This window comes from Rhineura floridana, chromosome 2, assembly GCF_030035675.1.
Source record: "Rhineura floridana isolate rRhiFlo1 chromosome 2, rRhiFlo1.hap2, whole genome shotgun sequence".
Lineage (NCBI taxonomy): Eukaryota > Metazoa > Chordata > Lepidosauria > Squamata > Rhineuridae > Rhineura > Rhineura floridana.
Window position 1 is genome coordinate 207600781 of NC_084481.1, and position 13558 is coordinate 207614338.

General features: G+C 42.3%; 1 protein-coding gene across 14 annotated transcripts in view; it reads left to right on the plus strand.

Annotated features, from left to right (window-relative positions):
- The window catches only part of UNC79 (unc-79 homolog, NALCN channel complex subunit), a 219281-nt gene that overhangs the window by 146283 nt on the left and 59440 nt on the right, over window positions 1-13558 (plus strand). For 13 of the 14 annotated variants that reach the window (XM_061612016.1, XM_061612013.1, XM_061612014.1 and 10 more), the window contains 3 exons: window positions 3910-4026; window positions 8243-8326; window positions 10219-10321. In XM_061612016.1, the coding sequence (XP_061468000.1) occupies window positions 3910-4026; window positions 8243-8326; window positions 10219-10321 (304 nt within the window). The remainder of the gene's footprint in view (window positions 1-3909; window positions 4027-8242; window positions 8327-10218; window positions 10322-13558) is intronic. The other variant, XM_061612022.1, reaches the window with a different exon arrangement.

The following is a 13558-nucleotide window of genomic DNA, read 5'->3' on the forward strand; positions in this document are numbered from 1 at the left end:
AGCATTTGGATTCCAACCTCTTAAAAGAAACAGTGGGGGGCGGGGCAGAGAAAGGGAGGGGAGTTTGTCTCTGTGTCTGCTCACAGTCCAGTCCAGTCCTACCCATGTTTACCCAGAAGTGAGTCCCACTGAGTTTAATAGGGCTTACACCTGAAGTGAATGTGAATATAGAATTACAGCCTTTAACTTCTAAATTCAGTCCTTTCCTTTAAATACTAGGTGATTTATCAATAAATATTATAAAATTTATAATGTCTGTTAAATGTTCAATGTGTCATTATGTGACTCTTATTGTTGCTTGTTACTAGTACACCTGCTTTTCAGGATAGTGCCACAAATAGATTCCAAAACTCGCTCCAACCCCCCTGTTCAGGTAATGAATAAAAGCTGCTATCACAGCTGCAATAATAAAATAACTTAATGGCTAGGTAACACATTGCTCAGAAATTATATATATAATTTCTCAAGTAATTGTGCAAAGGATTGTAGCCTTAATCTTATTTAATGCCTTATTTCCTTGACATCTCAACTTTCTTGCAAAGAGCTCAGTGTGGCATACGTACACACAGCACCTCAGAATAGCCCTATGAGGTAGTTTAGGTTGAGAAGGTGACTAGCCCAAAAACCCAGTACGTTTCATGGCTGAATGAGGGTTTGAATCCAGGTCTCCCAGGCCCTAGCCCAGTACTCTTATTGCTACACCTCACTGGCCTTTGCAGAACTTGTACACTACAGTACATCTATAAATCCAATATAAATTGCCCACTATACTTCTCTTCCTTGGTCTTTTAAAACCTATTGGAATCAATGGTAAGGTAAGTTCTGTTGTGTGCTTTCTATTTCCTCCTAAAGGTCAAGAAAGAGGAATATGGCCAAGACTCTTCCAATAATTTGATGACATAGGTCAGTAGTGATACATGGGGGGGGGAGAGAATGGCAGTGGCACAGAGATGGCAAAGTTGGGGGTACTTTGGTGGAATGCAGCACAAGCTTGCAGGTGTGTGCCCACCTGCTGCAGGATGGTGGTGTCACCAGCTCTGAACTTGCAGGCACCTTGCCCCATTCAGTGAGTGGCAATGGTGCCATTACTAAGAGAGCACTGCTATTGCAGAGTCTGGGATCCACCCTGTGTTTTGCTAAAACCTCAAGAACCACCAGCTGCAGCCAGCTGCACAAGACATACGTCTAGTATGAAAGAACATGGTGTCTCTGCGAAGCTGCTGAGCACAGGGTTATCAGACCTGAGATGAGCTCACAGTCTTTCCACACATAGATCTATTCCTACTTTACACAAGTATTCTTAATTTCAGTTGTCAAATTTCCAAACGGATGTGTGCCCTTTTGTTGTTATTGTTAAACAACTGGAAACCAGAAGCGCTTGCCAATTGACTACAAATCTCCCAGGGATCTACCAATAGATTACAGTCTATCTTCTGGCCATCCCTGCACTAAATCATTTGTATGGGCACAGACCTACCTTGCAGGGTTGTTGTAGCATGGTTCAAAAGAGTGCTTGCAAGAATGAAACTACAGTAGCAGAGGTAAGACTCTTCAAAACATTGCCAAAGAAGGCATTTTCAAAAAAGCAATGTCACCTTTCTACTGTGTATCCAGAAATTGAGAAGAGAAAAATTGTGGATTTGCTCATCTCTGTGCAGCTCTTACTTTCTATGTCAAGTGTCATGCATCAAAATTAGACACACCTGATGGTCAAACACATGATAATGGCTGCCTCCATTAGAAACTGCTGTCAGAAGTAGCTGCATCACATGGTTTTATGGTAACACAAACCTGCCTTGTAGGGTTGTAATGTTTTGTTTGTTTGTTTATTATTTGATTTATATCCTGCCCTTCCTCCCAGCAGGAGCCCAGGGTGGCAAATACTCTATGGTTAGGATGGTTAGACTTCATGGTTAGACTAGATCAGGATCTAATACTCTAGATCAGGATGGTTAGACTTCAGGTTTTTTGCATTGATTTTATTATTATTATTACAAAAACCCAAGATCCACCAACCAGAGCAAGCCACAAAATATATGCACTTAGTTAAATAATTCTTAGCCCAGGAATTTGTTTGGAGTTCCAAAATTGAACTGAGCTCACAGTATTTCCACACAAAAATCCACTCTGATTACCCCCGCACTTTCTTCATTTCAGCAGTATAATGGTGGGGTGGTCATTTTCTTGTTTTCATTGTGAAACAGGAGTCTGAAATCTTCACTGATCTTCTGTGAGTCATCCTGAGATACACCAATACATTTTGATCTACTTTCTGCCCACCCTGCATTTAAAGTGCTGTCCAAAAGCTAAATATTATGACACAGATCAGCGGTTCCCAACCTGGGAGCCGCGAAGTAATCCAGAGGGGGCTGCAAACAGTAAAGAAATTAATTATTTATTTTTTTAAAAAGTCTTCACTCCCTGGACACTGTCTGCTCCCCACTGCCACTGCCACCTCCTTGCTCCAAATGAGAGGGGAGGACTTTTGCTGAAGTGCTAGAGCATCTTTCAGGCGCACCAAAGGTATAAAATACATGGCAGACACCAAAGGAGGCTGAGGGTGAAGCTACCAGAAAGAAGAGGGAATTACTACCACTGACTGCCATCTCCTCACACTACCACTGCTGCTGATGCCCTTACTCAGAATGAGAGGGCTTTTAGTGAAGCAAAAAGAAGCAAGGCTGCAAGCAAAGGCTGCTTTCCCCCTTCCTTCCTGGCAGCCAAGCTGCCTTCCTGGAGGGAGGTCACAAAATGTTTTGAGCTTATAAAGGGGGTCCCGTACTCATAAAGGTTGGGAACCACTGACATAGATCATAAAAAGAGATACGGATGATCACTTTGATACTGAGCTACAAACATTTCTACTGAAAAACCATAAAAACCACAGCCCAGAGCTTTCCTGTTTCCCAAATACCAGGAAAGGCTTTCCAGGTGACAGAGTATGTTACAATGGGAGCAGTAGGCTGGAAAGCCCAACTGATAAAGAATTTCCCCCACATATATATTTTGAGTGTAGTTTTGTGTATTAAAACGCATGATATCCTCAAGAAAGAATCAGGTGTACCATGTTGGAAGAATAGTTTCAGTTTATACTCTTTTAAGCAGCTTGTTTATGTTGCAGCCCCCTCAAAATATTTTCATATATAAATATTCAATAAATTTAGGTCTGCACTTTCATAGATTTATCTATGAGTAAGTCCTATTGATCTCTATAGGACTGTATAGACATGTATAGGATTGTTGCATGAAAGCCTACATCAAAACCCATCCATACTCTAATAACAGGCAATGAAAAATGCAATATTTTAATAACTATAATTATGATAGTTACAGGTGAGTATTTTCTTTTTAAAACTTGGGGTTTTGATTTTAAAAACTTAAGAATCTGCAGGAAAAATGAAAAGAGTAAAACTACATTCCTGTTTCTGCCAAAACTCTTTCTATTGAATGTACCCCTTGACAGGAAACAGTTTCAGGAAGTATAACAGACCCAGCATGCCTTGCCTTGTTGCCAGTAAAAGGGAATTGCTTCAATGGTGCATTTAAAAAGTGTCATTGAAGCCATTTTCTTTCCCTGGCAGCAAATGTGTATATAACAGACTGTACACTCGTTGAATGTTACATGTGAATAACTGTATGAGTGTACAGCCCAGCTACTTGTGTACCCAGGTACACAGACTGTACACTCGTTGACTATTACATGTGAATAACTGTACGAGTGTACAGCCCGACTACTTCTGTACCCAGGTACACAGACTGTACACTCGTTGACTGTAACGTGTGAACAGGGCCCTTGTGTACAGTCATCTTTTTGGTTGCTCAAAAAATGTGCTTGCAAGAAATTTGTACCAAACAAAAATCTCCTCTAGCCCTAATATGAAATCTCCCTCTTTAATTTCTGACTTGTAGCTCAGTTCCGACAAATGAAAAGGGGTTCTCTGGGAGCTCTCACCATGAACCAGCTAATGAAGAGGCAGTTGGAGCACCAATCTAGTGCTCCCCATAATATCAGCACATGGGACACTGGTAAGTATGTCTCTTTCTTTCTCTTCTGTGGCCCTTGTCCCATAGACTAACCAGTGGCTGTTTCTGCTTACTGTGTTGAATTGTTGGTGTAAAATCTTACACTGCAGAAAAGGAGCCGGGCTGAACACCAAGTCAGCAGCAAGACTATAATACTGTTGATAGAGTTTTTCTTTTTCTTATGTGATTATAGGTACACAGTATTCCACTTTTATCTAAACTGACAATGTGCATGCTGTTCTGACTCAGCCACTTCAGTGGTGGCCCTAGGGTTTTTGGAGCCCTGAGCAAGAGAGTTGTTTGTCAGGCATAAAATTTTACTTTAATGCTTTACGCGAAGCAACAATGAAAGTATGGGTATATACATTCATTGTGGTCAATTTTTATTATAACTAAAGCGGGGAATCAATGGTGGCTGGTAGCTCCATGTCAGTGGGGCAGTGGAATCTGCTCTGGGTTTTAGTCTGAACTTTCAAGGAGCTGTCCAAAAAAGCACCTTGGACAGTTCCTTGAAAGTTCAGACTAAACCCTGGAGTGGATTCCATTGTCCCAGTGACGTGGAGTATTCTGTGGAGAATACTACTTAATACATTATATCAACACTACACTGTAAATGCATGAATACAAGCAGTAGTGGTTGGTGGGTCAATGAAGGCAGAGTGGCACTGCATACCTGGCTTCTGGACACCAAGGTTCACTGACACTTTCTGAGACGGGGAAGGGCGAGGCATGGGGAGCTCAGCATGGTGCAGGCATGGCTGCAGAGCCAATCCAACACTCCTGGTGCTATACCCACACCATGCTGGGCACCCTGCACCTCACTTCTCCCCCTCACTTACAACCATTGGGATGTTGAAGTAAAGCATGATGATGCCCTACAGCAAGGATGAGGAACTGGTGACCCTCCAGAGATTGCTGAATTACAACTCCCAATATCCCTGGCCATTGGCCATGCCAGCTGGAGTCCAACAACATCTGGAGAGCAATAGGCTCCTCATCCTTGACTGAGTCAGGCTGGTCTGCTACAAGATGTGCAGTTTTTATAATTAAGTTCTTTGTCCTTGTCCTTCCCTTGTCCTCATTAAAAATAAAATGAAGACATTCAGCTTTCAGTGTGTGTTTAAGTGAAGTATGTGTCTACTAAATACCCTAACAACTTATTAAATCTCTGGCTCCCCCCCCCACTGCCGCCAATTCTGTAAAATCCTCCAGAACATCTCACTCCACTGATGATTTTACAGAATGATAGATTCTGGCAAATTGCAGATACTAGATGCTTCACTGCAGTTATCTTCCAAAATTATGCATTCGGGGACTTCAGCCATGAAGCAGGAAGTGCCAGGAGAATTCCAGAGATAGAAAGCAAGAGAAATATTTATATCATAAGATTAGTTGATACAAACAGATCAGAAACAGCTATTTCACTCAGAATTGGTTTGGTTTTCTGTTCCTTCTTGGACACCTGTTATTCGAAGATCAGCACTGTTTTGCATAATTCATCCCTGGGGATGGGGCAAACATTCTAGTTTATGAACAGTCAAGATGCAGTGGATTATTCTTTTCATATATCTTGTTTATTATTATAGGGTCAAATTTCCTCTGTTAGGCCCTGTTGTGTGCTGATGATGTCACTGACATGTGTCCTGGCCTTTACAGTGTTTCATTGCACAGCTTGCCCATCCCCCCCATTGTTCTCAGAGCTGGTTAGCATTTCTGGCATTATAGGAGCTGCAGTGTGAGTGCATGGGGACAGTGGCATGGGCCCAAACTGTGTCATGCAGGCAGCAGATTGAAGCCCTAACACAGCCTCACAAAATTGGTAGTGATGACAATGGTTTTTCTGGCTGCATTTTGAAGTGACTCTGCCCTCTGCTGGACACACCTCTCTTCCTCACTGCTGACTTCAAACCTTTCATGCCCGCCCACAGCAAAGTGTTGTGCCAATCACTGTCTCTGCATGAGCCTACAGCAAAGCATTTCCATTGGCCACACCTAAAGCAGCAATGGGTTGATCTACCAATCAGTTGCAAAATCTGTTTGAATTAAAAAAAAAATGCACTCGAGCTGATCTAACCAGATTTTAGAATAAAAAGCGGCAGAGTTTGATTAGCGTTGTGTGCCCCAGTTTTCATATAACAGAAATGGAGAAGTACTGGAACCAGCACAACAGTATGTATCTACCCTAACTTACGTTCATTAATTTCAGTGAATATGCTAGGAGTCTATCTCACCTTGATGGAAAAATGGTTATTAGGTGATCTGTGTGCCTGCTCAGTCTGCTGTCCAGGTGCTAACTGTTGATGGGCAAGCATGAAAGCTATTGATATCCTTCTCATGGTTCTTTGTCTTTAAACTGGACTTGGACTCAGTAGCCTTTCAAATAGAAGATTGTCCTTTAAAGTATGACACATAGCCACCCTACCTGGATGGGGAAAATGAGAAACAAATGAACAAAAGGAACTAAAAACTAAGACAAATTGCACGGGTGCAATGATCTCAGCGCTATTCCTGCCATGCATAGGGACAATGATAAAACTACCTTCTTCAGATGGCACTGTGATTGGGGGGGGGAGATAGAAAAACAGGAATCTGAATGGTGCTGTAAAACTGTTTAACATTTTGACTCTAGCAGGGAATGGAATTTGGGCTCCACTTCAGAGAGCAACATGATCTGTGCAAAGTCCAGATTTGTTTTTTTTAAAATGGAACACTAGAGGATTGCTAATGCACCGTTAAGTGCTTTCTAGTGTAGAAAAAACAAGTGAGGGGGGACATGATAGAACTGTACAAAAAGTATGCAGAAAGCTATGAAGAAAGTGGATAGAGAGACACAATATAAGAACCTGGGATCATCCAATGAAGCTGAATAGTAGATGATTCAGGACAGACAAAAGGAGGTACTTCGTCACACTGTGCACAGTTAAACTATGGAATATGCTACCACAAGATGTATTGATGGCCCCCAACGTTCAATTTTGACAGCTTTAAAAGGGGATTTGATAGATTTATGGTGGATAATGCTGTAAGTGACTACTAGTCATGATGGCTGTATACTACCTCTAGGGCACATGTCTCTTAACTAGTTGCCACAACAGTGGGTTATGGCACCCATGTTCTGCTTGTGGGCTTCTCATTGGTATCTGGCTGGCCGCTATGGGAAATAGAATGCTGGATGAGATACAGTAAGCCTTTGTTCTGGATCCAGCAGGGCTCTTTTTATGGTACTGTGGATGCAGTGAGGGTAAACTTAATTAGACAGTAAAACACTTCGTATATTAAAAAGTGATATAGAAGTGAGTCATAATGGCTTTCCTTTTATTTTGGTTATCTAGCTAGTCTTTCTTGCAGGAAGATGATTCTTCTGTTTGCTATATCCTCACAATGTCCCCATCTTGCCATTCTGGTTGTCCTTTGCTGTGTTCATCAACATTTTTTTCCAACTGACCTCAATTTGAAACAAACCAAAAAACCCACCACTTCCATTTTGTTGAGATGACCTTTGGGTTCACCTTTCTCACCCTTCATTTCAAACTGTTCGCCCTTGAAGTCTTTTTCTGCAATGCAAATTCACTGTGTATATCTGAAGTATCCTGTACCATTGTGGTGAGCGTCTTTGATCTTATTTTGTGGTGTGCTTGACATTGCCTTTTACTTCAGCACTTTATGTATTCCATTTCTTTCTAAATGTTTCCCTAATCTCCCAATCTGATACATAGATATCATAAATCCTCTGTCCTCTTCAGCTCTTTTAGAGTTTGGTAGGAATGATGTGGTACCCAAATCTAAAGACCTGAGGAACTTCAGATCCAAGATAATCAGTAGGTCTTGGGGTTAACCAGGCTGATACTATTTCAAAGCATTCTCCACCTTCTTTAAAAACTATATTTACTAGTTGGGAAGTGGGCTCATCATCTATTTTATTTATTTAGTTAGTTATTAAATTTATATCCCGCCCTTTCTCCCAGAAGGAGCCCAGGGCTGCTCCTTCTAGGAGACTTTTTGGAGAGCCACTGCCAGTCAGAGTTCACCACACTGGGCTAGATGGGCAAATGGTCTGATCTGGTATAAGATGGCTTCCTATATTCATGTAGGCTTCTCTCCCCCCCCCCCTTGCCTTGCATTAGCTGTTTGTTTCTAGCTGTGTGTGGTGTCTTTGTGATACTGGTGGCAGACTCTCAATGGAGGCTAGAGGGGACTGAAGTTCTCTGTTTATCCACAGAACAGATACAGCATGGGAAGAGGCCGTGCAATGTCTCGGTTTGCCTAAACCCTGACCTGGAGGGACCACCACTAAGAATAAGAGGTTAGTTCAGAGTCCATTCAACCTTGGTTTTGTGTCTGCAGCTTCCTAACCAAGGTCCTAGTTAGTACTGACTGTGATAGTGGTTCTGGTAGTCCTTTAGCTGACCTCATTGACCCACTTGGCACAGGGCCTTGGATTATAACATTCAGTTATCTCTCCAAACCAGTAGGAAACGTACAGGTCTCGCTGTTCTTCTTTACAGCAATCTGATTTTTCTCCTTTATGATCTCAAGCAAAGTTTAAGTGAGCATTTCTTTACAAAAGACCAGCAAACTGACTCTGAAATCACTTTCTGTCTCAGGCATATCACTGTTCTAACCCCTGCAATGGATTTTGAGCTACCCTTATTTCATTCTGCAGCACAATATGTTAGGGAAAATGTACATTCTTCTGACAAAGCACTACTTGGAGTAGGTGACTTTCCGCCCAGATCTGTGGCCTCCGGCTTCATGTTATCTGCTAACTGCACACATCATCCTCCAGCTGTCATATAACTTTTTGCTAGGGAAGCCATAAAATATCCAGAGTTATGCCACAAAGAAAGACTTTGGCCAGGCAGGTAATAAAAATACAGCTTTCATTCTGTGTTACCATTGTTAAAGAAGACTGAGAATCCATCAAGTGAAGCTCAGGAAGTCTTTACAGAGAAGCAATATTTGTATCCAAACTTAACACAATGACTGTTTGAAATTCTCCTCTTCTCCATTTTAACGCCACAGTATCAATTTATATATGATGTGTTGTGGCAATAGACTATTTAATATAGGTAATATGTAATGGCAGTTGTTGAAATCGCACCAGTATTATTGGTTACCAGGCTTCTTTGGACATGATAGTTCCCTCTTCCCTTCAAACATTATTAACCGTCCAGCATTTCATTACTTCCCTGTGCTTTCCAGATAGCCTTAACTCTATGACCCACTCTGCATAAAAACAGCAAGAGATGACTTTCCCCCTAGGTTTACATGGCTTTCTCCTGTTTTTGGAATCTTGCACATAGAAAGTTATTGTGCCAGTACAATAGTGTTCCACTTGTAAATGTGCTCTTTAATCACTCAGCATATATAGATGATTTTATTTTTGACAGACTATAAGGCAACTATAAGACTCCATTTCATCTTTATCTAATCAAAAGCTTTTGCCAAGTCTTGACGAATGCAATCTTTTAGTCCTGTCCTTCCTTAAAAGTGAGAAATGTTTCATCCAACATCACATGAAAAACCTGTTGATTGAAATAACCTCTGGCTGCCCCGTTCTTTGCTGCAGTGTGCCTTTCCTCTACATGCAGAAGGGAACAAAACAAGTTTATGAATTCAGAATTAGGGCATCCTCTTGATTTCTTCTGTTGCTGTCTTGATTTGCCTAGCAAATGTCATAGAAGAACAAGAGCCTAAGGATGATCAAAGGGGTTATCCAAACAACCTGTCATTTGCCTTTCTAGCACAGCTCTTCATTGGAGACAATCCTCTACTATTCTCTGGAGTAGCATCCTCTATCAGATTTTTGGCTAATTATTTTAGAAATATCCCATCACTTTCAATAAAATTTACATCAGCAAAAGGTTATCTGTAGAAGCCATTGGTCAAAATGTAATCTACTTTAACATATGGAAGAGTTACTTTTGTCCAAAAGATCCCATTAATATTCAAAGCTTTCTTTCTTACTTTTTCTTTCTTTTTCTTTTTCTTTTTCTTTTTCTTTTTCTTTCTTTCTTTCTTTCTTTCTTTCTTTCTTTCTTTCTTTCTTTCTTTCTTCCTTCCTTCCTTCCTTCCTTCCTTCCTTCCTTCCTTCCTTCCTTCCTTCCTTCCTTCCTTCCTTCCTTCCTTCCTTCCTTCCTTCCTTCCTTCCTTCCTTCCTTCCTTCCTTCCTTCCTTCCTTCCTTTCCTCTTTAGGTGCCACAAAATCCAGCTTGCTGTCAGCACCCAGTATAGTCAGTATGTTTGTACCAGCACCAGAAGATTTTATTGATGACCAGCCTACCATGATGACTGACAAGTAAGCACTTTTGTATTTCTTTGAATGATTTGTCATTTAAGACCAACAATAGACATAGGAGGTGATTTAGAAACAGCAAAGACAGCAGCAGAATAGCACTTTGTAACTGAAGTAACGTTGGAATCCTCTTCAGAAGACTTACTTCAACTTTTAATCTAGAACACTGGATTGACAATGTACCTGTATATGAGAAAACAATTCTGATAGGCTTTTCTGTGTGATGTAGAAACAGAACATGAATTAAAGCTTGATTTGTATCTGAGCCATTTGATTCAAATTAATGGCTATTATTTTAACTCCAGGAGCAGGCAAAGATGTTATAATAGGCAGTTTCCTGGTTATAACTTAGAAGAAATTCTAGATAAATAGGAGGTACTTGCATGAAGTGTTAGACTAGATGGGCGATGGGGATTTTTAAATGTCCAATCAAGGCAGGAAACTTGCTTTTCCCCCAGTGGGGGGGGGTGTTGTTTCTTCCATGATCTTTTGGCGGGGAGCGGGGGGGGGGGAAACAGTAATGGACTGCCTTCAAGTCGATTCTGACTTATAGCGACCCTATGAATAGGGTTTTCATGCTAAACGCTTTTCAGAGGTAGTTTACCATTGCCTCCCTCTGAAGCTGAGAGGCAGTGACTGGCCCAAGATCACCCAGTGAGCTTCATGGCTATGTGGGGATTTGAACCCTGATCTCCCAGGTCGTAGTCCAACATTCTAACCACTACACCACACTGGCTCTCGGGAGCAGTAATAGGGAAATAACAAGAGAAAACTGCAATGCAATCTTGAACAGGTGTGTTTCCAACCATTTTGTAAAGGGACACTATGGAAAGAGAGCAAATGTTAGATGGCCAATTGCACATTGTCAAAAAAGAGGACTAATGAACAGATGTGCATAAAATTTGCATATGCTTATATGTATGCAAATTTGAAGTAATGACTAAAATTTAAATAGAAATACAATACACCTCACAATAGTGGGACTATTTGTGCTATCCAGGAGCTGACTGTTGGTGGGCAAGTTCAAGGCCCTGCTCTTCCTCCTTAGCATTTTTTTTAAAAAAATCTTTAAACTGGACTTGGATTGAGCAGCCTTCAAATAAGGGACTCTTCTCTGTAAAGTAGGACATTTAGCCATCCTAGCAGATGTCCAGAGGCAAAGTATTCAGACAGACATGTGATTGGAATCCTTTGGTATCTCATCTTGTGCTCTGACCATTATGCAGTACCCCCAAAAGCATTAACCAATTACCTCTGAAAAATAACTGTTGCATAACAGTGGAACTAAAAGGAAGTAGGTTTAGATTTTTGTTTTTGTTTTGTAAATGACAAAGTATCCTGTGAGGTTAATTTATTTCAGCCAGTTGGTTTGGTTGATTTCAAAAAGCATTGGCAGCAGGTAGTAAACTGGGCTAAATGAGATTGACTCTCATGACCTTGCTGGCATTTTCTCCTGCTGCTGAGAGGGAAGAGGAAAATTGCCTGTACAATCCCATTAAGTTCAAATATCACAATCTGTTGGAGACATTAGCGAGTGGTTGATCAAATTAACGAAGCATCCCCATTGGGCCAAGATGTACTGGTTTCCCAATGTTGTTTGTCTCTTTAAGTGAGAGGTGGGGGTGGTCAAGTTGCACAATACCTCCTGTGAGAGGTGGGGTAGGATCCCTGAGTCTCCATTTCCCCCCTTCTCTTTCTCTCTCCTATAGTTCCTTTCTATACCTCCCTCCTTCCTTTCCTGTCGTTCATGTATCCTTGTGTTGTGTACTGACTGGTTGATTGGATGGGCCCTCTGTACTGTGAGTGTCTGACATGGTTGTTTTGCTTTGTGGTTAGCTGCTTGCAGTATGTGTTTGGGGCGGAGTAACACAGAGCCAGGATACATTGGTATCATGTGTCTCAGCGATCGAGGGGCTGGGGGTGGGGAGCGCAGAGACGGGACAACAGATACTTGCGTCTCATGCCTATATCTGACTCCACCCCACCCCATGGTACTGTTGGGTGCTCTTCCATTCTGCCCAATAGCTTGGTGGTGCTGTTGCTATATGCCAGGTTGGTATATAATAAGACCACACTCATTCATGATTTAATTGTGGATGAGAGTGCCGACCTGGCTTGCATCCCTGAGACCTGCGAGGCGGAGTAAGGAGGGATAGATCTTACCCAGCTCTGCCCCAATGAGTACTTGGTGCAGCACCAGTCCAGACTAGAGGGTCAGGGAGGTAGGACTGCTGTGGTTTATTGGAGTTCATTCTTCATCACTGGAAACTTTGGAATGGGATTTGAAGGCCTGCATCTCACATTGGGCCTTAGAGACAGCCTAGGGATGCTGTTGGTGTACCGCCCACCCAGCTGCCCAAGAGCTTGCCTGTCCAAGCTGGCCAAGATAGTATCAAGCAAGGTGTTGAAGGAATCCTGGATGATAGCCTGGGTGACTTCAATATTTATTCCAAGGCTGATGCTGGACTGGCTGGGGATTCCATGGCAACCATGGGACTGACTCAGGTTGTCACTGGCCCAGTGCACAGAGCAGGACATATCCCTGATGTGGTCTTTGCTCCAAGTGGAGAGAGAGATGGTCTGGAAATTGGGGGGGGGGTCTCTGAGACTCCATTGACATGGTCAGACCACTTCCTTGTGAAGTTAGGACTCATGGCAAATTCCCCCCTCTGCAAGGGTGGGGGGACCAGTTAAAATGGTTGATCCCCAGAGATTTAGGAATGCTGATGGATTCCTGAATGTTGGGGGACTTTCCAGTGGATAGAGCAAGTGATCCTGTCCAGGCTCCCTTCTCACTGTGGAATGGTGAGATGTGGATGGGCTATTGCTGTGATTGCTCCTGAGTGCTCTCTCTTACACTGTGGAGCCCACAATGCCTTCTGGTACTCTAGGGAGCTGCATACGATGAAACAGGAAGACTGACGGCTAAAGCATGGATGGTGTAGAACCTGTTCTGAGGCCAACCAAAAACTGGTTAGAGAGCATAATCGCCCCTACCATGTGGCAATAATGGAAGCAAAAAAGGTTTACTTCACAGCCTCTACTGCATTCTCAGGTAATCGTCCAGCAGAGCTCTTCTGGGTCATGCAGAATCTGATCTCACCTGCTGGTGGGGATGGGCCTCTGGAGGCAACAGAAGCCTGCTGTGACCATTTGGCCTATCATTTTAAGGTTCATTCTACTCTGCAGCGATTTAGATTTTCCTGTTAGGGTTCCATTTCCAGCTGAGGTGTCCAATGC